This window comes from Bacillus rossius, chromosome 6 (assembly GCF_032445375.1).
Source record: "Bacillus rossius redtenbacheri isolate Brsri chromosome 6, Brsri_v3, whole genome shotgun sequence".
NCBI classification, from domain to species: Eukaryota; Metazoa; Arthropoda; class Insecta; order Phasmatodea; family Bacillidae; genus Bacillus; species Bacillus rossius.
The window spans coordinates 19,232,381-19,260,258 of record NC_086334.1 but is presented as its reverse complement, the minus strand read 5'-3'; the positions used below and the strand labels follow the sequence as shown (position 1 = coordinate 19,260,258).

Genomic DNA, 27,878 nt, shown 5'->3' with positions numbered 1-27,878 from the left:
GCCGGTGCCATTTCTCGACAGCTGTCGAGTTGGAGTAGAGTTGCCGCGGTCTGTGACGGGTCTGGACATCGAGGTCGGCTAGGTGAGAGGGTTAGCGCGCCGGCGGGGTGGTCGGAAGTGGCTTGTTAGGGCCGGACATACGGGACGGCAGGTGTTTAAAAAAAAATGGGGCGTGGCTGTGTCATGGACACGGCCGTGTGTTGTACGCGAATATGTGTACGTAACAGGTAATATTTTATATACAAAATACATTTTATGTATGTTATAATTATGTTTGAACACTAATAAGTCCTTCGGGTTTCCGCATTTTGTTTTTGATAGCAACTAATATTTTTGTTCGTCGGGTTCAGGAAAGAAATCAAGTAAACGAATAATCGCCGTGTTATAACTTTATTAATTATAGGTTTTATACGTGCGATCGATAGATTTTGACGAGAGCTGACGATTGAAACCCAAACGAACGTCGTAGCTTCTCCTAGTCAAAAGTTATACTACTAAATGGAAATCTTGAATCGCAGAAAAATGACCTCAAAATGGCGGTGCTTCACCCTCCACCGCGTACGATGCGTCACATTCCTCACTTGGCGTACCGAATTCTTTGATCCTTTAGCTATCCAGTTGAGTAATTAAATTTTGGATGGATATGATAGATCAGTAGCTGCAACACCAAACTGTATCCCCCAATTTTGGTATCATTCGTTTTTTTTTTTAATTGCCTCCCGTTATGGAAGCAATTTTAAAGACGTATTCACGTCAAAAAAGCGATGGTAAAAAAAGGAAGCCGGTCGCTCAGCAGAGCGCGTGACTCGCAGCTAGTTGCAGCTCCTCGCGAGCCTGGTTCGTGGCGCACATCCTCAGCCACGCCGTCTGCTGGCGGACTCCTTGCTCGTCTGAAGTCGCGGAGAGAGTCACGGGTTGTCGTTCCTCCCACGCGTGTCCTCGGAGGGTGAGTTGGTGTGCGATATGGGGGGACTCCATTTCACCCCCCACCGTCTTCTGTTCCGATGAAGTGCAAATTTAGGAGCATGCGCCTTCCTGTTTGCAATTGGCAACGACCACCCCTCACTGAGAAGTGATATTTGATAAAGCGATATTTCATTCGGTTGTGCAGCCATAAACCAGTTTTTTTGGGAAAGGGGGAGGGGGGGTGTTTGTCAACCTGAAATTTTAACTATTGTTGTACAGGTTTTTCTTCCACTGTTTGATATATTAAAATTTATATATAAAAAGAGGATACATTTATTAAATTTGTAACTGTATATTTATTGCATATTGTTTTATTTGTTTTTTTATTAATTAAAAAAAGCGACGCACTATGTTTTTTTTTTTTTTTAATTGAGAGAAATATTTCTCTTTCATCTTACACTCGTCCGTAAACCTTAAATGCACACATATTTAGTTAACACCCTCCCGTAATTTTCGCGTTCGTGCAACTTTGGAAAATTCAGTTTCCAGAAAGGATGACAAATTACTTTACGGTTCTCATGTGTGTGACCGAACCTAACCAACATTTCGCTCGCAAGTAATGAATACTGTATCTGTGAAAACAAAAAAAAATCGAAATGGAAAAAATTTAGGCGTATAACTGAGGATGTGTGCATCTTATGTTTTACTGTCCCGCGAACACCCTTTTTTTATATTTTTCTACTTTTCTTAAAATTCGCACATGTTCCTGAACTCGACAGCTCATTTCAACCAAAAACAGTACTGACAGTGGCAGTCCTTTAGGAGGGGTGAAGATAACGCCCCCCCCACCCGCCCCCAAATACAACCATTACCCCTCTTTGAACCAAAAAAAAAAGTCAACTTAGGGGAATCTATTCGTGCCCGTTTCTAAACTTTGACGTCGGTTCCATTTTTTGTGCGTCTGTAAGTACTGTGTGGAGTATTTAAAAACAGAAAAAAGAAGGCACTGTTACAAATCAGACAATTTTTTTTATAATGACGTTTTTAATGTGTCAAAAATGCATTAAAACGGCCGTTTAAGGGATTATTATTTTTTTCGAAATTTCGCACTACCCATTTGACAGGGAGGTATTACACACCACCTGCCAAAGAGCACAGACACTCCTGGTACGAGATGCCACCGCGCACCCCCGGAAGGAACAGTGTCCGGTAGGGGTTGACGACCCCAGCAGCGGCGGCGGTGACCACGAGGCGGTGTTGACGGGTGCGCGCGCAGCTTTCCCCTCTCCCCCTCCGCTACCCGAAGACTCACCTGGCACGTGCGCGGCGGCGCCCAGCAGCAACAGGAGCAGCAGAGACGCCGGCGCCGGCGACATAATCCACCCCCTCTATCTCTCTCTCTCTCTCCCTTCTCTCGCCGCACCCCGCCCTGCCAACCGCCTCGTCGGCTCGCCAGCGGCGCACTGGCGGGGCTGCTCGCTCTCCTCCGCGCGCAGCATCCCTCCCTCCCCCTACTGCCTCCCCCCCCCCCTCCGCCGGCGCGCATTGATCCGGCCCCGCCTGTCTGCGCGCGCGTCCTCCCCTGCCTTCCCCCTACTTCCCGGCATGCTCGGTGACCCACCTGCCACCGTGTTCCCGAACCACTGCCTCCGTGCCGTTCACCGGGCCCGAGTCAGGCGCGCGAACAATCCATCTTCGCGCGGTGCATTTCCTTTTTTTTGCGCTTGTAAAAGTAAAGGTTATGTTAGGCGTAACATGAAGATTCTCTTTAAAAAAATAGTTTTTTTTTTCATACATGTCTAAGTGGTAAATAAAATGAATGGCTGGTGATGTTAGGTCAGTTAAAAAAAAAATTCTTTAATTCGTTGTTAAAGTATTTAAATTCTTGTAAAAAATCCTTTGTATTTTTTTTCTGGAGGGTTAGTTTACGTAAGTCTTAAGTGAGCGTAAATAAAATGAAAATTTGGCTATGTTAAAATCAGTTATATAAAAACATGTAAAATCGTTAAAATATTATTATTATCATCCTATCAAAAATTCGTTGTTAATTTTCTTTCTTAATATATATTTTTTTAACATTTAAAATGCCCTAAACTCGTTAAGATGATTAAATTCGCGCAAAATTGTTTTTTTTTTTTTTGCCGACCCTGAAGTTGCGAAAGCAAGCGGCGAACTAAGTATGTGCTCGGGGTCTGATCCGGGGGCGATGAACCATAGGCTTCCCTGTTTCGTCATGTTTCTGTTTGCTTGTTAGGCCCTCTCGTGAATAGCTCGCTTACTCCTCCCTTCTTTCCTGTCCCTCCTTACATTCCCTCTCCTTCTGTCCAGGAATGACTGCTAAACGATTTCCTTTCGAATGAGCCCCGGCCGAACTGTATTAACATCCGCAATTCACTTTAATCTGTTGACGGATTCGTGCGTTTGATAGATTTTCCTGTGTCGTAATTCCATTAAAGCATCGAGGATAAAAGTTATGACGGTCTGCAAAGTTTCGGAACATCGCGATATTCTTGTAGCGTTAGCAGGCCGCGTTTTAGGGACACCTCGCTACAACACCGAGGGTCAATACCCAAGAGTCGTTAGCGCCTGACTAGTAGGCAGCCCGCGATGCATGTCTACCTCTCAGGGTAGAAGTACTTTTTGTATACTATTATGTTTCCGGTGATTGGGTGATTGGGATATTTATGGTAGTGCATTAAATCATTGCATATTTTAAAATTTGATGATTCTTAACGTGATCTTTAACTATTGAAATGTGGTCGTGCCTAGCATGTTGACCGGTGCCTAATCTCAAGAATACAAGAAACTATCGTAGCGTCTTTGTTTAAGGGGACGCACCACAACGCCGAAATGCCAAATTGACCACAACGCCGACAGCTAGAAAACTGCTGTGTACCACAACGCCGAATTACCACAACGCCGAAATATGTCATTGCAGGACTGCCACAAAGGTTAGGTTAGGTTAGGTTAGACTAGGTTAGGTTAGACTAGGTTATGTTAGGCTAGGTTAGGTTAGACTAGGCTAGGATAGGCTAGGTTAAGTTAGGTTAGGTTATATTACGCTAGGTTAGGTTATGTTAGGTAAGGTTAGGTTTGATTGTGGTATTTCGGCGTTAAGGTACATTTAAGAAACACACATAAATTCATTCAGTTGTTATTTCGGCGTTGTGGTACACAGCAGTTTTCTAGCTGTCGGCGTTGTGGTCAATTTTGACATTCGGCGTTATGGTATTTCGGCGTTGTGGTAACGACCCCTTGTTTATTTGCGACGAGAAGTCGCGTTTCTCCTCCTGCCTGACGCAACGCCCGACTTTCGATAGGGGGAAGCCTTTATTTCACAGACGAGAGAGCCACACCCGAAGATCCCCGAAGTTCGCTTTTTTTTTATTTCACAGTATCTTTAATGTAGCTATCCTAACCAAATCAAACGTCCACAATGTTTTAAAGTATTTATAATGTAGCTAACCTAACCTAATTGACCATTAGTTATCATGAGTTACAATGAACCAAAAAAAAACCGAAGATGCACGATCGGGCGTTTGTCTCTCTCGTCTGTGAAAAGAAGGCTTCCCATCGATGGGTCCCTGTGACGACCGACGGGATTGTTCTGTTACGCCGACGTTGTCACGTTGCTGATTGGTTTCGTGTCTTTCGGGGCGTGTCAAAACTACCTGTGACCCAGTGAGAACGCAGCTCAAATGTGCAATGATTTGCATTTCAGACTCTCTTCAAATAGCAACGGGAATATCCCAGGTCTCTGAATAAGTGTGCTGTTAAAATTGTTCACGTTTAATTTACGAAGAACTCTGATTGCAAAATATCCAGGGGGACTTCGTAAATATGTCGGCATCTTCGTAACTTTACGGGTTCTAAGTTCGCTCACTTCGAACATGAATCCACAAGAATAATCTCGGTGTAAAAGTAAAGCATTCATAAACTGGTTCAGACTACTGCAGAAACACTTATGTTTCTGCCACGTGTGTGTCTCTATCCTGTTTACAACATAAACAAAGGTTCTTTAGTCGAAATACGCTCTATGTAGTTTCTACGAAGATCCAAGAAAATGTCTTTGACGTGACGTCTAATAAATCGATGAACGCCGGCTGCACGCACAAAAAAGTGTCCCGTTACGCACATTGTCCCGTTACGCTGTGTCCCGTTACGCTCATTGTACGCTTGCGCCGCATCTAGCCCTCTTGCACTCGATTGGAACAACCATCGATTTGACTTTTTCGAGGCACATTAAACTTGAAACACTCCCATTCGTTTCCTACTTTTCCTATCATCGTCCTATCCTTAACAGAATAACACAGATTGGAAGAAGTTAAATAGCAAACATGTATAAAATTATACTTAAAATAATCTCTTCGTTAAAGTAATAAACATATTTGAATTAATGAGTGCAAATAAAAATAAATTTATCAATTAAATTGTAGTTTTCATTTCACTCCTTCTTTTTATCCATACAAAATAGTGATAATTCAATAAAAATGATTAAATTTTATTTATAAAATAATGCAATCATTTCATCAATGTTTTGTTATGACGTTGTCACGTTAAACTATCGTCCGTAAACCGAGTTTACAGACAACCAATTTTTTTTCTGATATCACAAAGAACTCTTCGTTTATTTCTGGTGAAATCTTCGTTGAAAAGTCAAAGTTAAATATAATTGCTAACAGAGTGAATATTTCTATATCTCACATAACAGTTGGGAGACATGGCAGTTCAACTGCCAACCGTGATCCACGGAGTCGGTAGACAAATGGACGCCTTCTAGTTTTGCTGGTTACTCTGTCAACTGATACCCTATGAACCTCCCCTCCCCCCTTCATCCCTCCACTAATTGTAGGACGAGTGTTCGGGTTCGCCTCTGCTATTCGTCGATAATGCGTTCCAAGCCCGCTCGTTGCAACTGATTTTTTAAATTCCTCCGTCTCACACGCCTTGTTGATTCTTTTGCTGTTTCGTCATCACTTTCTTAAGGGCGGGGCTGTTTCTAGCATTTTAACTCGATACTGCCCTTAATAGTTGGTGTTATACGCCACAGATTGTTTCAACAGAAATCCACTCAGTGTGATATCGTAGGCAGGGCCGGATTTAGAGGAGGGCAACGGGGGGCGAAAGTAAACATATTTTCCTTTGATATTCTTTTTTCGCTGTTTTACCTTTACCTACAGTACTTTGTACATACATGATTATATTATTGTTAAATATTAACAGAAATATTCATTAACACTAAAATTTAATTTCATATAATTCTTGTCTCAGATTATATTCATGTATGTTTTTTTTTAAATACTAAGAGAGTCTACTTTATTTCACAATAAATTATTTATTGGAAAACTCGACTGAAAAAAAAAATTGTTCATTTTATTTGGAAAAAAATCTGGGGCCAGGGGGCCTCCGCTCCTCTGTTGCCCCGAGGCCTCCACACCTCTAAATACGATCCTGATCGTAGGTGTAAAAACTTGCGGAAGTGATAATAATTACGCAGACACCCATGATGTTAAACTACGTGAATATCTGTTGAAAATATTTTTGAGGCAGAACAAAGAATGCAAGGGAGGTATCGAGTCACCATTAAAAAAAAAATCACTCTTAAATAAAAGTAATTACTAAAAAAATCAAGATGGCGTGTGAGAGCGAGAAGCCGGCGACAGCTCGGCGCGAAAACTTCCAGTGTTGTCTTCTGGGGGGGAGGGCAGGGGCGCAGGTATATCATGTTCCAGCAGGGCGGCGCCAGTCGTGGACGAGTGTGCTCGAAATGGCGTATCGATTGGGCGCGCGTGGCTTCGCGGGGAGAAGACGTCGTAATTCCACCCTCCCCGCGCTTCCTCTTCCTCCCTGTCGCTTTTAAAGGTTTGTCTCCCGAGAGAAAACCCCCCCTCCCCCCTCCCGCACGTAGAGACTGCCGGGAGCTGGGCGGTCGTCTTACGAGGGGAGCCGCGCAGCACCCTTCATCGCCCCCTCCCCCCTCACTGCCCTGCTGCACGTCCACGAATGACACTCGCTGCCGTACACGGGAAAACTTTGTGGCCACCGCAGAGTGTTTTGACAGCAAGGATACTACCAGTATAGTTTTTACCAAACACAAAACTCTTTTTTTTTTGTAGTGCCCTTGAAGTGGATATGGCATCCTCAGTGTCGACAACCTTCATTTGTGACAAAAAACATTAATTACCAAAATTGCAAAATTTCCCTCTTATCAAAAAAGGAATTCCTGTTTGTATTGGAAATGAGAGCTAAGTAAACATTTCAAACATCATATTCGTTTATATCTCATCGAAATGAGTAGGAATTAGCTATTTTTAACTTGGATACATTTTGAGTGTAGACCAGTGTTATAAGCAGAAACTTTTTTTAAAATTTGGCGTCATTATTTGGAGAGGGACTGTACCGTCGTACACTTCGAACTTCGTTTGCATTATTGCACCAAGGGTGGTTTTGGCACGCCCGAGGGATAAATTCATATTGTGCGTGTCCGTATGACCGCTCATTAGAAGATGTACACGCACTTAACCGTTGAGTTAAATACACACGACATTATCAATACGATATTATTGGGTCATTAAGAATTCACTCGTAATATTATAACGTATTTTCGTAGTTGAGACTATTTCTTTTTTGTGATTGTTATTTAAAGTTTATAAAATGTGTTCCAGAAGATTTATTTTGCACAACCGATACGCTTGGCACGTCCACTGACGTTAACGTATGCGAATACATACAGGATCTTTCCGGCTGCAGCAGAAACGCGCATGCGCTGTATGGTTCATCGTGTTAAACTTCCGTCCATGATTGCGCGCGCACTTCATTTCATTTCCGTTGCTTACTGAAATTTCACCTTCAACGCGTCTAACGAAGTATAACTTCAAATACCAATGGCATTAGTATAGAAATTCAAATTATCCGATCATGTGAAATCCGGCCAGAAGGTAAAATGTTCTAGCATCCAATGGACTGTAGAACCGACTGATTTTTGCACCAGTGTGTGGAGTTCATCTTGGCAACAAAAAAATAACGCGAATCTCGCAGTTCCACTTATTCTTTAAAGAAATTTTGTTTTATTCAGCACCTCAAACTATTTTTGGCAGGATCTATGTTCACCAACTACTCGTGTTTGGTGACGAAACTGTTTTCTTCTTCTTCTTATAGTATAAGAATCCTTCTTGGCACAGTAGTTCCGTCGCTGAATAAGTAAACTCGCTCAAGCGAAGTTAGGTGCCTTACTAAGTCTCTCCAGTTTCGACTCCCGGCTGAGTGTAACTTATGCGAAATTGGTTAACAAATTAATCCTGGCGCTTTAGTTTCAGCCGGTGAAATTCCATGGTGTTTGTCTGTGGGTAGCTATTCTCCTGAGACTGCTGACCAGCAACTTGTAAGCACTATTTCTCAATTTGTACATTTTCTTAGTATTGTGATTTCATAGTAAACAATATTTAAGGTACCTTAAGTATTTTTTTATAACTTGTCTATGCACGCTTTGAAACGTATCTAGATGCAGGAATTGCATGATCAATGTAATATCTCGACGATTTATTTCCACCATATGATGTAAACAGGTTCCAACTCCCGCCAAAATGCCACCAAACGCTGTCCTCATTGGCTGTTGCTCCAACTGAACAAGCAATCATATATATATATATATATATATATATATAATTATATATTTACACGTCGCAGCTATTGTCTCTCAGGAAGCCTTGTGTTCGTCTGCGCCGTCGCCGTCGTGTCGTCCAGAATATCTGTTTTGTATCATCGTTGGGTTCGTCTGTTTGTTGCTGTGTTGTGAAAAAAATTTTTTGACGTGACAACGTCTAATAAATCGATGAACGCCGGCTGCACGCACGAAGAAGTGTCCCGTTACGCACATTGTTCCGTTACGTTGTGTCCCGTTACGCCCATTGTTCCGTTACGCTGTGTTCCGTTACGCTGTCGGCGAGTGCAGTAATAATAGGTTGTTACAATTGACTAAAATATTATGGTGATTCATATAATAAATGATAAATTTTTGATTACATTTTATTTATATGAAAACTTGTTCATAGTTATATTTAAACTTTATAGCTAAACGCCAGTTTTTAGAATTAATTACACGTCTTCTACACGTGAACTGTATCGTCGACTGTTCATAAAGTGAAGTGAAAAATAATGTGGTATTCATTGCTTATTACAACAATTTCGGCAATAAAGGTTAATTATTCTTGCATTTTAAAAATCTGATTACTAGTATAATTTCAAGTATTTGTTCTTTTATTATTAAAATAAAAATGATTCAATTTTATTCATAAAAGTATGCAATCATTTCATCAATGTTTTGTTGTGACGTCACGTTAAACTATCGTCCGTAAACCAACTTTACAGACAACCAATTGTTTTTGTCTGTCTGTTTTTTTTTATCTGTTATTGTTACAACTGTCTCGTCGTTGACAAGTCCACTGTGTTCGTTTTCGCCGTGTTATTTCATCTAATTACTTTTACAGAATTATCTGATTTTGGCTCGTTTTTCTTGTGGTTTGTGTCTTCATCTTTCTTGTCCGTTCCTGTTGTTATTCTATGACATACAGTGAAAACCAGAGATGGCGTATGTCATTTTAAATGTTGTAAATCAGTTAGGTTCTAAATCATGGCGGTCAGATCTTTGGTACGCGACCCATTTTCTGTGTCACTGTAATTTAAGTGAAACTTCCTACAGCCGCTGGTGGTAGGTGGAGGCGGTGACTCATCAGAGCGAAACGAAAAGTTAAACGCTCAGGAGCGTGGCAAAGGGGGGGGGGGGGGGAGAGTGACTAACGAATAAAGTAGTCTCTTCCAACTGTGATGCCGCGTCACAGTGCGACGATGGGCGCGGTGGGAAGAACGCGAACCAATCACGTTCGAAAATTCATTGACGTCAGCGCGTATCGCAGGCGTTAAGTTACTGAAATGAACGACGGAATTTCATTCTCGGAAGATGGTTAAACTGGTGCATAGGTAATACAATTAATTTTGGTGTATTTTTTTAAAGATTTTATTTACAAATAATATTATTTGTAAAATCTCAGAAATGTGTTCTCGATCAGTGATTTTTCCTAATTAACAATAAATTATGGTTAAACGAGTTTTCTCTCAAACATGCAAGCGTTTATGGCTGTTGTATGTTTGTTTCATATGTAATAGGAAGAAACGTTTTTTTTTTTTTTTCAATAGTTTGTTCACAACAACGCAATATTTTGCTATCGTATCGCGTCCTACGCTTCGCGCTGTCGCGATCATAGAGGTATAATAGGTAGAGGGAGCGTTGGCAATACCATGACATGTATAACTGTGTGGTCAACACCTATCACGTGACTTAAGGATAATTTGAGCGGGAATTCAAAGTTTGTTTCAGATTCGTAATTACAAAAGCATGAACGTAACGATTCTGTAGGCGTTCGCTGATCATCAAATGAGAGTATTTATACCTTTGGGAGTGTAAGATGTGCTATTCAGAGAAAATATTTTACCAAACATGGATTTTATCTAAATAAGGCTGGAAAATACTTGAGTGAAAAATTCAGCAAAGTAGTTAAACAGTTACTTAAGAAGGAAGATGATGTTCCTCTTTATTTTAATGATAATTTAATGATTGTTCCAAAAAACTTGTAAACTTACATGTGTTTTTGTTTTTAAATTGTAATACATATTATACAAAAAATATTATAACTTTTAAATAGGTTAGTGAGTAACTGGGTTGATTCTACAAAAAAAAATTCAAATAGAAACCACTTTTTATAATAATTTTGAAATTATGAGTACAATAAATTGTTCCTAGGATAAGTTAAATAATATTACTCTTAATTTAATTAATCAAAATGTTAGAGGTGCTGTCACCCACCTCTCTGTGAGGGATAGCAGGGAGCACCTAGCAGGGTCACTGGCAAATAGATGTAATATATTTTTTTTTCAGTTAACTTTGATTTTATTTTGTGAGGTGATTTAATGTGAATTATATGGTGGAAAGTACTCACAAAAAATTGCTAAATTTTCTTTTCTTAACGTACAGTATGATCAATGTGGTAATTTTCCAAATAGAATAACATTCTCAACAGCAACAGCTATTGGTAATATATTTAAGAATAACTAAAAATTATCATTAATTTAGTACAGGAGCTACTTTAAATGGTCAGTCTGAACATGATCCACAGGTTTTGAGCATAAATTATAATTTAAGTAATGTAAATAAGTCTATAACAAAAGTTAGATTTAAACAAATATATGACAGCTCTCTTAAACTACTATAATTTTCTTTAGTCAAAATCTTGGAAGCCTTTAATGTTTGAATCTGAGTCTTACACACTTTATAACAATTTTCAAAAGATTGTATTATTTCCTTTCAATGCTTGTTGCCCCATAAAATACTGTAGTACTCCCAAAAAATCTATAAATCAAAATGCATGGCAGGGCCGTAGCCAGGATTTTGTGAAGGGGGGGCGGGGGTTCCGTTTTGTGAAATGGGAGGGTGGTCCAGTTTTTCATGAAAAGGGGGGTGGGTGGGTTAAGTTTTGTTAACATTTTTTTCATTGAGTTAAATAAAACTCTGTCACACTAACATCTTAGGAAACAATTCACTTATAGAAGTCCATTACTTACACACATAAATTAAAGTAGTGATTTTGCTAGAGAAAAGACAGCTAAACATTTTATATTTTGGATTTGTGTGCGAAGAGGGGGGAGGGATGCATTGTTGTAGGCCACTATGATGATTACAATAATACTTTCAAATTAATCCCTGTGTAACCTTATGTATTGCTTATAATTTTCTTATTTTGATTTCACTGGTTCTTACTGTTTTAAAACACTGAAGGGCGAAAAGGGGGGGGGGGGGTTCTGTAACCTCCCCCCCCCCCGGCTTAATCACTGTCCATGGTTAACAAAGGGTATAGCTTAATCTTGTCAAGTTAAAAGAGACATATCTAAAATCTAGAAATACGGGTCTCCTTGAAGATATAATTTATTATAAAAAATATAGTAAAAATTTAAAAAATTAAACATATAAATTAAAATGAAAAAGTAAAAACATTAACAACTCTTCAAATAAAATCAAGACACCTATAGTAAGACCTTAAAAATCTACATTTCATATACAAATGAAACTCTGTCTTACCTGATGTGTGTGTGTGTATATATAAAAATAATTTTTATTTATTTATTTATTTTCGTCCATCTGAACATACAGACATTTGCACAAATGGTATAGGACACATCAAGAAATATAATTTAACATACAAACAGTAAAAGTTAAATAAACCAAAAATCCAGACATGGGAAAAAAATAATAAAACTGGTGTTACAGGTACATATACAGCTTCTAAAGCTAAAATTTTAAATTTGACAGTTGACACAAGTTTAACACCAAATGGTTGCAGAAACATTAATACAAGTAGAAGTATAGGCTTGATACAATAATACAATTGTATACAGTTAGGCCCTACAGTTAAAACAGTAGTAGTACAGTTACAATTATATATTTTACAATACAAATAAAACATATCTTAACATAACTACATGCATAAAGTTAAAGTAGTAATACAATAGAGACAAATATTGTACAATATATGAATTACGAATTACAGTAAACTCCCTATTATCCGCGCATGCTACGAAAAAATACAGCACATATGTAAATCTGTATTTTATTACAAGTGAGCAAATTTGAACTCTACTGACGAGTGTATTGTGTGCAGTATACAGTAAAACCCCACAGGCGAGCCCAGTGCGAAGGCGCAGATGAATCACGAAGCGGCTTTGCAACACATCGTCGGACTGCTTCACTAATTAGAGGAAAAAGACGACGATGCGCAGTTGGCTGAAAAACTTATGTTTCGGAAATTCAATCAAGAATTAAGAAAAGATGTTTCCAAAGTAAGAAACAAAAGCAAGTGACTGATTTTTTTTTCTTCAAAAAGTTGTAAATTTTAAGAGTTGTGCTTTTTAATGTCTAATGAAGTACGTACAGTATGTACCTACTGTATCCTTGTTACGAAGTAAGTAATGAGCACTTTTATGTTTACATCAGTGAAATGTATTGTATGTGAATTATTCAGTAAAATACTTCAATTTTAGCATTATTTAATAATTCTTTCTGTAAATTGTAACTTTTACTGTAAATAAATTTTTAGAATATTAAGTTGAAATTAATATTTCCTTTTTTGTTTCCCTTTTTCGGCTCTTTTGCGGATTATCCGCGATTTTCACTATCCGCTGTGGCTCTGCCACTTAATTTCGCGGATAATCGGGAGTGAACTGTATCTCGTAAACATTGAAATTGTATTTATAAATAATCAAAAATAAAAGTAGGTATAAAGTGGAAGTTAAGGTTGTTCTATTTATATAGTCTGCTGTGGAGTAGTAGCATTCTTGAAGTAGCAAGTTAAAAACTTTTTTTTTAAATTGTTGAAAAAAAATTATTTCCTTAATGTTCTGCGGTAGATTGTTGAATAATTTTGCTCCTTTAAAATTCACTGTAATAAATACAAGGGCGCCCATACCCATGGTCAGGGGAGGGCCATGCTCCCCTCACCCTAGCTTTCAGGAAAAGAAAAAAAAATTTAGGTGTTTTTTAAGGATTTTTGGCAAATTTTAGTAATTTTTGGCACTTTTTAAAGGTCTAACCCCCCCCCCCCCTCTATCCTACGGGCGCCCTTGAATATATTTCCACGTGTACGTTTTTTTTATGCCTTGTATTGTGTGTGTGTATCTGTGAATTAGTTTTGTATGAATTGTGCATATTTTTATAATTGATTTATTCTACATCCAGTGAGACTTGTACTACAAATAGATTTATGGAAAGTAATACAAATAAATAAAATAATATTGCTTTGTGTAACTGTTGCATTACTGTGATGCAAAAGTTATATTATGACTTTAGACCGAACTTACTGATTAATGTAAAGGCTAGTGCTTAATGCATTGCAATTTCGTAGTGGTTTTGTTGTAAACTTCTTCACAGTCTTTTTTTCTCATCCTCAGTGCATTACACTTATTTCTGTGGTTCTTTAGTCCATTTTTTACAATAGCAAGAAACTTTTTGGCCTTCCTCGGAGACTGAATATCCTGTTCATTAAAGTCACCAATGTAATGGTATCTTTGAAAAACATAACTGGTGCCACCTGTTGAGAGCACAACAACTAATGAAAAAATATTCAACACACAATTTGAACACAAAACTCACATCTCGATCAAATAACACAAAACAGACACTACACAGAAGTGACATTTATTAAATATTTTTTTATATGATAGTTGACACCATCTGGTAAAACATTACAGGAGTTAAATTGACTAATTTTCATTCATTGTAGCAAGGACAGTGAGAAAATAGAATTTATTATATAATGATAATCATGAATTTAGCACACAAGTTTAGAACGCCATTAGTGGACATAATAAAGGATAATGTACTGTGAAGGAGGATAGAGTGGAAGAAGAGGGGATGGCAACCAGTCAGTCCACAACCCAATTGCGTGCCACAGATACAGGGGTGCCCACAATTTCAGGGGGAGGGGGGTGGTTTAAAGACGAGAAAAATGTATATATTATTTACATAATTATAGCTTCTAATGTGAAAATACGTTTCTGGTGCTTTGATAATTGAAAGGGATCTTGTAAATCAAATTGCAACCCCGCACTTTCCTCAACAAAAGCAGTTTGGCATCTGTCGGTTCAGGATGGAAATATTACCTGATATGACCAAAATTATTATTAGAAAATCAGTTTTAATTAATGCAAAATGTGATAAAATATAATACTAAAAACTTATTATATTATAAAATATTTGAGTAAATCATTGAGAAGATGGCATAAAAAATTTCGGGGGGGGGGAGAAATTAGGTTGGGGGGGGGGGGGAGAAATTAGGTTGGGGGGGGGGTGAGTCATAGTGTTTGAGGGGGGTGGGCACCTCTGACAGATAGATAGTTTTTTATGCATAATTCTACAAAACATATGAAGTCACACTCTATGAAATCAGTATAGGCTAACGTGTGTGCATTAAAACACTACTATCATAAGCCTACTCATAAAGAAAGTCATAAATAAAATATCAATAGTGCACCAGTTTTGTTAAATAATTTCACTGTATCAATTGTGGATGTAATACTAATTGATAAGCATAGTATAGTATTTACTCTAGGTGTAAAGTCATAATGAAAGTTAAAATGCCTTTAAAAATTTACAACTGCAACTTCCAAGACTCACTCAAACTAAGGTTGTAGTAGTAGTGGGTATCCTACATCATCACCAACTGAAATTTGAGTCACATGTCAATAAGGAAGTTAAACAAAAACAGTAAGTAAAATTAATTTGTGGTACCTAGTTATAGTAACGTTGGTTTGGTGGATGTATTGGAATTTGAGAGAAAATACATTACCAAACATGGCTGGAAAAAACTTGTTAATCGAAAAAATCTCTTTATTTTAAGGATAATTTAATTAATGTTCCAAAAACTTGTAAATGTATGTTCTTTGTTTTTAAATTGTAACACATTAGTTCTTGAGTCCACCAGACTTTTAAAACATATAATGCATTATAATACTTTAACTGTGTCTTAATTAGGCTTTCAAAAGAATAAATCTACTGATAATGCAATATTTAAACTAACCACGGAAATCTAAACTCTAAATAATCATTAACATGTTATTAGAATTTTTATGACTTACCTAAGGCTTTATTGTGTAAATCATGAAATCCTTATTGAAAAACTGGAATACTATAGAATAAGAAATAATTTCAATAATTTACTTAAATCATACCTTAATTCTAGAATACAAATTGTAATTACAAAAGATAACTTGACAGGAACAAATTCAACTTCTAATACTGGGATCATTTACCATGGAGTTCTCAAAGGATCTGTTCGTGTCTGTTTATTTATATAATTATTACTCTTTTATGTACATTTGTACTAATTTATCCTATACATCTTTAGGTATACTCTTATATTGTTTTGTATGTTGTATCTTACTTATCTGTCTTACCTATTTGATGTTATATATATAATTTTATTATAATTGACTTATTTTACATCCAATGAGACTTGTGCTCCAAATTTATTTAGGAATTTAATAAAACTAATATAAAAAAAATATTGCTTTGTGTAGGCCTAGAACTTACTAAAATAGAATAGCTAGTTTACAACATTGTGCTGCATTATTATATCAATGTATAACAATGCTGCATTCAATTAACTATCCGGAGATCACTAGCCGAAATGAATTACACACCAAGTGGATGCAATACTTTGTTGCACATTTAGGTGAAATATGATTATAACTTTGTTAAGTGATGTATTTCTTTACCTTCTGCCTCTGTTGACACATACGTTTCGGACGAGTATGTCGCCTTTGTCGTATCTCGGACATAACCTTGTTTACTTCTCTTTCCATTAGTGTCGTGACATTCCTCTACACACAACCGTTTGACTGGTTTCCTCGGGTTTGGAGTGGTAAGCAAATGCGGAGGGAAATCTAAAATTGTGGGAACTGCAGTTTTCTTTAGCCATGTACCACCAAACTTCACTCTATCGAAGCACTCGTCTTCGAAATGTTCGGAACATATTTTTGTCGCCGAAGTTGCTTTGAAATCTTGTCGCCTTACTTTGATTTCCCCCAACCTTCTACGGTTTTCGTCCTTCGGAAAACTGAAAAAGATTAAAATTTAGAGATAAAAAGCCAATTATAGCTCTCAAGTACCAAACACCAGCGTACTTTTAATGCTAATATTCACGTAAATAAGCATATTTACCTGTGAAAACTTAGTGGCCTTCCTTTATGACTTGCATCCAAACGCACAGCAATACAGAACCATTTTCAAAAATTAGCACATAACACGTATTTTCGCCCCGATGCGATATGTCAACAACAGCAATCGTCCTTAAGTCACGTGTTTTTCGAGCCAACCATGTTGAACACGCATTTGTGACGTCACGCTCTCTCTACCCATATTACCTCTATGGTCGCGATGTGATTATTTGAATATTTTTCCTTCTCCATGTTTGCTAAAATGGTTAACCGCCAGTGTGAACCTCCATTGTGTGATTTATCAGGGTCCATCCGTAATTTCGAATTCCACGGATTATTTTTATAAATAATTTAAATATTTCAAACTTTTCCGAAATAATTTAAATCTAGCTCACGCGATCCCCATAGCTGGTGTATATTTCAAACATAACCTTGCATACGCCATTAAAATTGTGTATGATTGTGCACTTAAACGTCACCTGAAAAAAAAAAATGCATTTACGATCTGGGAGATGATAGTCTGGGGCATGCCATTCTACATGAGAATTTTCCATTACGTTTCCAGGATTTCAAGTAAAATTTCCTGACTTTACATAAGATAACCTGTTTATCGTTTTGTTTTATCGTTCAAGTTTATCATTAAAGGCTGACGTTTAACTTCCAACGTGGTCCCGCAAATTCTCAGACTGATTATTGGAAAATGAGTATGCTCGTCTATTTAAAAAATTAGTAAATGTTTGGGTTCTGGGGACAGATTTTTTTTATTAGAATGTAGAAAATAATATTAAGGGAAAAAAGTCAATTTATCTTGGCTAAAACCCTTTTGTAAACGGTTGGCATGATTTTTGGTGATTTGGATTTTTTGAGTAAATTATTTTTTTGAGATAAAGTTAGGAGTTTTAGCTTGTAAATATTTTTTTTGTGATCTTTAATGTGTTGGTGCTATCATGTGACTTACATTTTTAGTGTCTTTGAGAGTTTGTATATCTTGTTAGCAGGAAGGTAACTGACTAGTTTCTGCCCGGGGGCAAGAACCCATCTTAGCGTTTCCCCCCCCCCCCCCCTTTTTATACTCAAACCAAAACCAAAACCTGCTCCGACAACACCCCGTATCACCACCACATATTAATTCCACTGCACTATTCCAAATATATTTGTGATTCAACTTAGATGGTAAATAAATAGATTTATTTGCAGTCTTTTTTTAATTTTTATTATATCGCAAGTTGGATGGTAAGTGAAAAATGCCAGTGTTTTTTTTTTTAAATATTTGATGATATCTTTCATTACAAAACAATTCAGTTCAGGTAAATGTGTATAGCAAATATGTCCTTTTTCTCCATTTTTATTACATGGCATGCAGGGTGTCCACAAGGAAAAAATATTTCGTACCAACTTAGGCGAGAAAAAAGTACTAGATTTGAAAAAGAAGTACTAAATTATAATTTGTTATGGTTTTAACAATTTAGGAAGTTATTATGACATTGCAATGCTCTAACTTAAATATATCACACCAAACACACACATACATTCCATAGTTTTTAAAAATAATTACGCTTAATAATAAAACATATTGGAGTTACTGTAATAATATTTTATTAAAGAAAAAAGACTAGATCTGTACTTGACCACTAAAAAAGTTACAAAAGTTCTAGATCTAGTACGAAAGTACTAACTGTGGACACCCTGATGGCATGTTGTATAGTGCGCAAAAAAAAAAAAAAACATTTTGTTTATTTTTATATTTGATATCTTTCAGTAGAAACAATTAAGTTGATCTGCCCTCCAAGTGCGTGTGTATAGCATAGCCTCCTCGAGTTGCGTGGCTGTCAAAGTGTGACGTGTGTGCGCAGAGGCGCGCGCGCACGGGGTGGGCTACTACGGCTTCTCGGGCGACGAGGCGGAGCGGCGCGCGCAGCAGGAGGCGCTGGCGCGGCTGCGGCAGGAGACGGCCGCCAGGCAGCAGCACGCGCGCCAGCAGCGCCTCGCCAGGCAGCGCCAGCTGGCGGAGCGCCTGGCCGCCGCGCGCAGCCGCCAGAGGGCGCGCCTGGGGCTCCCGCCGCTCCCGCCAGGTGGGTTCCTCATCCTCTCCTCCCTGCTGTAGTCGGGATTCCTTCTTTTCACAGACGAGAGAGCCAAACGCCCGATCGTGCATCTTCGGTTTTTGTTTTCCGCTGCCATGGCTGGCCAATCCCCTCCTAGCACATGATGCATGCGACACCTCTTCCTGCATGGCTAATCCCAGCATGACTAGGCGTATAGGCTTCGGCCTGAGACGCACCTAGGTCCCTCCCTAACCCGGACCCCTCCAAAATACACTTAGTTTTAGTTAGGTTAGGGAAAAAATAAATAAATAAATTGTAAATAAATATGGCGGTGTTGATAAAAGAATGCTAATGGTCAATTAGGTTAGGTTAGCTACATGTTAAATACTTTAAAACATTGTGGACGGTTGATTTGGTTAGGATAGCTACATTAAAGATACGGGGAAAAAAAGCATGAACTCGGGGAACTTCGGGTTTTGGCTCTCTCGTCTGTGAAAAGATGGCTTCCCGGGCCGCAAGGAGGGAAGCGTAGAAGCGCGACTCTTTCAGCGGGAACTGAAACCATGTTTCGCGCGACACGTGCGTGGCGCTATCTGTTGGTTGGGCCCGTAACTACCAGCAAAAAAAAAAAAACATCGGGATAGAGGTCCTAGTATGTACAAAGTTTTAAGTTAATAATGTTAATTAATTTATCTACTTGACGACTAACAACTTAGTAAAAGTGATTTCAACTGTGCAAAGAACAATTAAGGCAGTTTTTTTAATATATAAATGAGTAGTAAATGCAAACATTTATGGAAAATATGTATTTAGCTACCAAAATAGACGTGAATTAATTTTAACTGGCTTGTTTGCCTGATAATGGCTTATACATTACTTCTCACAATCAATGTAGCTGTGTTAGCAATATATTATGAAAGCCACTTTCTAGCGGACGGATCCCAAAACTGCTTCAAAAAACTAGGTCTCAGTTTCGGCAATTGCAGTTTTTCCCCCAAGGGCGCAAGCAGTTCTCAGTTCGCGTGTCGCTCAGGTACACGCACAAAAAAAAAGTATGAAAACAAAATATTGTTGTCTCCCTTAATACAAAATACCCAGTCACCAGGGCCATAGATATAAAACCCCCACGGACCCTTCGCTCTTACTTAACGTACAACTTTTCAAACCCCCCCCCCCCCCTCCCAGTTCAGAGAATTGTATCTCCCCCCCCCCAAAAAAAATGCTGAGAAAACTAGATGAACGAAAGAATATGACAGAGTATGTGTGCATGCGCTTGTTTACGAAAATAGATGTAGGTATCCTATACAGTCAGCTGTGAATGCCTTGAATTTTATGTTTTCTACGTTCCTCCTCGTTCAACCAGCAGCGTAGAGAGCGCTGCATAGATAGTGCTACTTGTTATGAATTTCATATTTAGTTCAGAGATTTGGCGTGTTCCAAATGGCTGAATTGTTTGGATAAACAGTAACCCGCATAGTTTTTCTTCACAGTGTGCGTATTTTAACAGTGAGTAATATTTATTGTTAATTAATCATTATTGATTGATCAATTATGATTTAGAAAAAATTGTCTTCTTACTTTCTCTCTCTGCCGTTTTACCCCTTACGATACACTTACGAGGTGAGGTTTGAATTGCCAAAGAAGTTTCACTTCTTATCACGTGCACTGAAGTTACACGAGCTCTTTTGTCATTATTATCTGCGCATGCGCGAAGTCAGCGTCGTTTATAAAAATAGCCGCGAAACAAACACCCGGGGCGACTTCGCCAGGATCGCCAACGTAGCAAACAAAGCTAGCATAGCTTACACGGCTTGGAGTGGCCAGGCTGGCAATATTTTACTCGCGTAGCGAACAGTGCAAAACATGGCGCTCTTGTGTGGCCGAAGCTTTGCTGTCTTTAAGCGGGATGTAATTGAGAAGTTTTTGTGACACACATCACATGCCTATAACTTAATTTAATCAGTGCACGGTACTGGGAGACTAAACACGTAGTCTAGTTGTGAATTCGCGTACCCATCACTGCGAGGTTGCCAGCCATGAGCACCGCTGAGCCAAGTTTGTGGGGAAGCCTTCATTTCACAGACGAGAGAGCCAAAACCCGAAGTTCATGCTTTTTTTCCGTATCTTTAATGTAGCTATCCTAACCAAATCAACCGTCCACAATGTTTTAAAGTATTTATAATGTAGCTAACCTAACCTAATTGACCATTAGTATCTTTTTATCAACACCGCCATATTTATTTACAATGAACATAAAAAACCGAAGATGCACGATCGGACATTTGGCTCTCTCGTCTGTGAAAAGAAGGCATCCCAAGTTTGTGCTGTGATATCTGTGACGGTGTACGCAGAGCCAGAGAAACAATCTCCGGGAGAAGAAGAAGGGGAAGAAGAAGAGGTGGATGGGCCTGAGACGGCAGAGACGCAGCCGCCAGAAGAAACTCCAGAGAAAAGTGCAGAGCCCCCGAAGAAAGTTCCCAGGGTGAGGCCCTGGGACATCGGAAAACTGGGTGTTCCCACAGAGCGTCAAGGTGCGTACTTTTCACACATCTCTTTATGTAATAGCTTTCTTATATCCGTGTGTTAATAATACAAGAGTTTATAGAATTCACTACATATATCATTTTGGCTCAGATAGGCTGACAGATCACAATACCAGGAAGTATAGAATAGACATACTGATGTTGACAAGTCAGATTAATAAGAAACTAAGTTATCCTGGATACAAAAAAATACTGAATATGGTAATCGAACGCGAGTGTACATTATATATTTTTGCTTTTCTAACGATCTGAGGAGAAATCTGCGGACCATAAAGTTCTGAGTCTGAATCCCAAGTAAGTTACGTGTAGTTAAGTTAAATAATGGACACTATATCAAAACAAACACTTCTCAGGTATCCTTGAACGTTAAATTTTATATTGAAACGGTTATCTAATATTTTGAATTGTAATCTGTGTATTGCACACCTCACAAAGGTATTTTGGTGAGAAATAATTTTGTTATTTGACATCCATTCTAAAGAGCAATAGTTTCATAAATTAAAAAAAAACTCACCTTCTTTACTTATAAAAACATTGTGTTGCTGACGTACTTTTTCTTTACCGTAAGGTAAGCCGTAAACGCAATTTCTTAGCCAATAGCTCGAAGGACGATATTAATTTACATTCAGAAATACAGCTGGATTAAATAAAGACATGTGTGCACTTTGTAGCATTACTGCAGTTTTCGACGCTAATTTTTTTCCCTCCACTTCAAGTCTCATTGTTCAGCTGACTTGTAGAAAAGCCGAGTAGGTCTAAGTAAACTCCTTGAAGTGTGACTCGCAACACTTGCAGTGTTGACTCGTCGCTTATTGGAGCTAACTGTCGGCCGATAGTGTACAAATGGGCTGCCGCAAACTCCTGGAAGGTGAGCGACCCGCATCACATGCACGGGAAGCTGGTTGTTTCCAATCAAGGCGGACGAGGCGCGTGCTTTCACACCGGGGACGGTGTACGGCTGCAATCGCCTTATGCTGATACCATAATATCGCGACGGTGCGATGTCAAGATGGCGACGTGACACCAAAATTTAACGTTTTTGTGAAAACACGATTTGTGCAACCGAAAATAAACGTTTAAATATAGTAGAATGTTCATTGCTGTTACATACACACAAAACATACGGCAACCACCAATGCTTGCAGGTTATTTTAATACCTGTGTTTGAGAGAGTACTTAATTTGTTTGATTGAAATTTAACACTCAGTTGTAAAAATCACCTTGTGTATACACATTCTGCAGATTTCACAGATAAATTTAGTAAACAAAACCATAAAATACAAGAATAATAATAATACAGTATAATCATCACTGCACCTGTTTAACCATCCTTCGAAAACAACGTGCTCATTTCAGTAACACTGCACCAGCTACGCGATGAAAATCTAACAATATTTGTAATTGGAAATTCTGTCTTATACGCCATTTTTGTACGCGCTAACGTCATAGATGTGTGATTGTTTAGAAATCGTCTTGTCCCCGCCGTCATGCTATCGTAATTCCAGCATTAGAAGTTAAAGTAGAAACCGATAGACTCCATCTTGGTTTAAATACTTTTAAGTCATACAATTGATTTTAAAATACTTTTAAGTCATACGATTGGCTTCGCTAAAGCATACAGGTAGTATGGCATTCAATGAAATGCTTGAAGGTAATAGTGGCTGGCTGCTACAAATAATTTCTGTCGTAAGTAATGTTGGTATTCACTGGTGATTGGGAATGACAACAAGAATTTTCAATAGATACTGTTTTATGGTCTTCAAATTTTTTCTTCATTTACGATCTCCGCTTTAACGAAAACAAATTGAATTTAGAAAACGATTAAAAGTTGTTATATCATAAAAACTTTTGAAATCAATATGGTGTCGTAATTTAACTTAATATTTTTTCACGCAGACACTCATCGCAGCAAGTACCTAATCAAAAATGTTGATAGGAAGTACAGTTGTATCAAATAAACATTTATTTGGTTCCTATTTACTGTCTAATATTTCATAGAGAACACAAATTCTATATGAATATGTTCGAACTGGAGCACACACTTGCTTTGTAGTTTGTTTTTACTTACTGTACTCATTAGCATCTTGTTCAGCCTGTTATGCATACTAGCTTATCAGAACACGTACAAATTTTCACTAATTGCTTTATTTCAATTAGAAACTATGTCCCAAAATAACATCTGGAACAGGCATAACATATATCATGGTTAAGTTGAATTTTGCATTGTTCTGAAATGCATGACTGCCAGAGGTTGTTCAGATAAGCTGGAATGTACCATAGTTTTTCACTCTAGATTGTTGTCACTTACTAAGTGTTTTCTATGCAGTATTGTCGCAGGAAGAATGGGTCAAAGAGCGTCGCGGTGACCGGCAGCAAGAGTTCGCCCCTCCACCCTCGTACTCGGAAGAGATGGCTCCTCGAGGCAGGTCGCACGAGACGGCAAAGAAATGGGGCAGGAGCTCGCTGTTCCCGAAGAAACAGCCGGACAGCGAATCTGATGTCGGCCAAGGTCAGCATGACGATGGCGACAGGGACGAGACGGCCCCGCCGTCGGCGTACGTGGAGGACGTGGAGCTTCTGGGCCCACAGCCGACCATGTTCTTCACTACCAAGCGCCAGAAGGTGCCGCAGAAGGTGGGTGCCCCCGGTGGCAGCTCTGTCCAACAAGAGGCACTGCCAAGGTCTGATATCAAGGCAGCTCCACCGCCGGCACACATGGAGGACATGGAGGTTCTGGGCCCTGAGCCGACCATGTTCTTCACCACCAAACGACAGAAGATGCCCCAGAAAGAGACCGCTGTGGGTGTCCCTGGTGGCAGCTTCGAGCGTAAAGAGGCGCCGCCTAAGTCTGGAATCGAGGCAGCCCCGCCGCCGGCATACCTGGAGGACATGGAGCTTCTGGGCCCTGAGCCGACCATGTTCTTCACCACCAAACGACAGAAGATGCCCCAGAAAGAAACCACCCCTGTTGGCAGCTTCGAGCAGAAGGAGGCGCCCCCTAAGTCTGGCGTAGAGATAGCCCCGCCGCCGACATACGAGTACTACGGCCCGACGCCGTCCACCTTGAGGCGAGACATGAACAAGCAGGACATGGAGAAGGCCATCGTCGCTGGGCTGAAGTACCTGCGGCAGCACGCCGAGGACAAGGAGGCGCAGCCCGAGAAAGGGATGCTTCCTATTGTCTAGGGACAGAAAAATGTTTAAGAATAAATTATGTTTTCTATCCCACCATAGTGTTAAAATATGTTTTTCTCTCTCTCGCTCGCTTTCGCAAAACTGACAGGTTGAACTGAACTATAACTTCGTGTAAAATGCAAAAGCAGTTTGTGTTTTTAAAAATAACCAGATGCAAAAAAAATATGCAATAATGTCCCAATATTCTTATCCATGTGTAAATTGAGAAATAAATTATGTTTTACCTATGTGGTGTGGTAAATATAACAACTTACATTAAAACATTTAAAGCCCCCAGTATTCCTAAAGCAATATATATTATGTAGGTAACTATAAAGTTAGTACTTTCTCTAATATTAGTGCCTTATTTAGGTCTTTTTTTCCTAACCCTACTAATACTACACTTTTTTTTTGGAAGAGGTCTGGATTATAGAAGACATTAAGGCCGGTATTCCAGAACACAAAAATAAGTGTTTAGGTGTTTAATGTTCTAAATCTGTACCCTAACCGTATTCCTAGAGTATGATAGAAAACGGCTAGACCTTTAGGTATTTTTAGCGAACAGATTTTGGTGACCTGACCATTGCCAATCTGTTGCCAAAATTCCGCACATGCACATAGCTTACTTTTTCGTTGATTTCGTTCAGATGGCGGAACCGCATCTGGCATCATTAACTCGTACATGTTCAATTTCGTGAATATCGAGGGACATATCAAAGTATTGGTGTGCCAAATGAAACTTTATGATAGTGAAACTATGATGAAATACATTTCGTACACTAATGATCATAACAAGAAATAATTGCTACTTTAAAAGTACTTGATACAATTTAAATACAACAATTTAATTAGTGTGATGGTGCTGCTATATCTAGAATTGTTGCCATAAAATTTGTATCGATGGTGTACACAAATCCACTAGAATGCATTGGAACCAGTTGCTAAACTCGCGCAGGACACTGATTATTAATACTGTTGCATTTCTGTTACCTTCCTGGGATTCGGTTTGGACTTGTTCTGGAATACGATTGTATCCCAAAAAGGTAGTGCGTATTCGCTACCTTACCCGAAAGTCTTGGAGCCACCTCAGTTTGCCATCAACCAACAGAGGGGCTAGATGTGTTTCGCACCATGTAGCCTTTAATTTTTTGTGTTTCACCGATCAAAACAGCAATAGTTAGTCTTCTTTAATCTTTAATTTTCAGGCTCCACGACTAACCACACAGCTGACCCGAACTCGCCAGCTACATAATGTAATTTATTCGTGCTCTGTTTAGGGGTTTTTAATGTTATATGCAATTCGTCTGCCCTGTCGACAGACACATTCCAAGCTTCACTAATAGTCAAAGTGTCACAAAACTTTTCTCAGCTTCGCCCACACAGGGCCGCCTGCTCGACGATCAGTGCAATAACGTTTTTTTTAGTTAAGGCCTACAGACTTTCGGGGACCCTATCCTTGTTCGATACACATGCTTGTTAGTGCCTAATAGCCATCAGCTTTCAGACATTTTATAGTGTCAGTGGAGTGCATGTTCACATTCCATGGGCATGTACCATGACATTGTTTTGTAGTGTAATGTAATGTTAAAGTGAAAATTCGTGTAGAATGTCAACCAATCGTCATGCAGCCAATAGCCTTCGGTTTCCAGTGTTATGTATTGCCATCAGCATACCAGGTACTTTGTTTTGAGCATATTACCACATAGCAATATAAGAAAATGTCAACTTAGAATGCAAACTTGTAGAACATGCTAGTCCACCATAATGAAGTCAATCGTATAATGCACATCACAGCCATGAGATGCAGTACATGTTGTAACAAGCATGCACTACAGGACTGGGGTAGCCCATGTATAAAAACAGCACATGTACATGCACTCTGTTAATAATAAAATTGCATCTTGCCCAACCCATCTCTTTTATTCCATTGTCGTGTCCTGCATTTGCCCTCGGCATCCTCTCTCTGCAACCAACATGGCCGCCCGCAAAGAAAGCCATATCCCAACAGGCTTCTCTACACCAGCCGTGGGATATGGGCTACGAGTGGTGCCGCCAACATACCATAGATGGCAGCAAGCATGTTTTGGACGTTTATAACAGTGCATATGGATTTATTAATGACCGACCTCGCGGACCACCGGCCCAAGGACCCGCGGCCCCAGCCCCTCTCCGCCAGACTCGCTGCCCGACTCCAGGAGCTGTTCGGCAGCAGCGACTGAGGTCACCCAGCCCAGGGAGTGTGCACTCCCACCCCTGGCCTCTCCAGCACCAGCCCCGGTGCCGGGACACGTCACCATCATCATTAGTATAGCATTGTTGGGGGCTTACAACCTGGTTTATTTTTGTCTGTGCCTCCGCCTATCACCTTGTAGCCACGTGGTCCGAGAGCTCAAAGTCTGATGTGTACTAGCACACAGTTTCCTGGTTGGCGCCCAGCTCATCACCACCACCCAAAAACCACCCCGTCAAGGCAGCAATGCTTCAATACCTGTTCCCTATATCTATCCACCCTGCAGGCATTTTTAAATGAATTTCAAGAAATGTTTACTGATACATATTTTCAATGGCTTGCTATCATTACAGAGTTTGTAATCTTGATGCTTGTGTACAAATATCATTTTGACGTCGTCTGGCCGACGACCACCCCAGAGCCCGACCTGCACCCGCCAGTATACGCTCCCGCTAACGGAACACACCCCTGGCCATGGCCCACCCGAGTCAGGCGACCCGAACAGCAATCAAAGACAAAGCCGCGGAAACCTGAGTAGACAAGAGAAGAACCGTACCCATTCCTCCTAAAACATTAAATTAGGATTTTAGCGACAATAAAATCTCTTCCAGACACACCCGTTTGGAGTCTAGCGTAATGAGGTCACGCCTGGCGCGAGAGAGGCCGAGCCTCCCTCAGACGCCATGCCAGTTCGGCAGTTCAGCGCAGCTCATGGACCGGGGCGGACCTACGTCCCACGGAGAGGCAACATCCTTTGTCTACATTGAAAGTAACGTCCGGTAACTATAGCCACTAATTAACCAAACCCCTTTTATTACTTAACCTCTCCGTGAGTACCCGGTCCCTTTTTTCGGTCCCGGACCTAATCCGGCCGCATCAACTTAAGGACACCCCGCACCACACTTGGTCAACGGGGCTGCTCTTCAGCATACGGCACGGGCCGTCTCCCGCAACGTACAGAACTTTGTTTAAGGTCACGCGCACGGCGCTGACCACAAACCCGCAAGGTAACTTGGACAAACTTAATTGCGGTGCGTGTTTCACCACAGTGGGCACAACACCCGCGCCGAGACATTTGCATACGGGATTGGCCGTCTCCAATCGCCCGCCCCTTAATTCAGTGTATTTTTGTATCCCGTATTTTGTACTGCTAACTTACGTTACCCGAGTAACGAGTGCCACGTAACTTGTGCGCGCCCCCTTAATCCAGTGTATTTTTGT

The 27,878-nt window shown here is 39.6% G+C and overlaps 2 protein-coding genes across 2 annotated transcripts in view; one reads left to right on the top strand and one right to left on the bottom strand.

Moving 5' to 3' along the window:
* Window positions 1-2,358, bottom strand: part of LOC134533515 (uncharacterized) — a 112,787-nt gene extending 110,429 nt beyond the window's left edge. Inside the window, exon 1 of the mRNA XM_063371038.1 lies at window positions 2,219-2,358. Coding sequence (XP_063227108.1) covers window positions 2,219-2,282 — 64 coding nt within the window. The 5' untranslated portion in view covers window positions 2,283-2,358. The remainder of the gene's footprint in view (window positions 1-2,218) is intronic.
* LOC134532771 (coiled-coil domain-containing protein 174) overlaps window positions 1-26,336 on the top strand; it is a 159,745-nt gene extending 133,409 nt beyond the window's left edge. The window contains exons 5-7 of the mRNA XM_063369605.1: window positions 18,519-18,737; window positions 21,062-21,241; window positions 23,580-26,336. Coding sequence (XP_063225675.1) covers window positions 18,519-18,737; window positions 21,062-21,241; window positions 23,580-24,439 — 1,259 coding nt within the window. The 3' untranslated portion in view covers window positions 24,440-26,336. The remainder of the gene's footprint in view (window positions 1-18,518; window positions 18,738-21,061; window positions 21,242-23,579) is intronic.
* The last annotated feature ends 1,542 nt before the right edge of the window (window positions 26,337-27,878 follow it).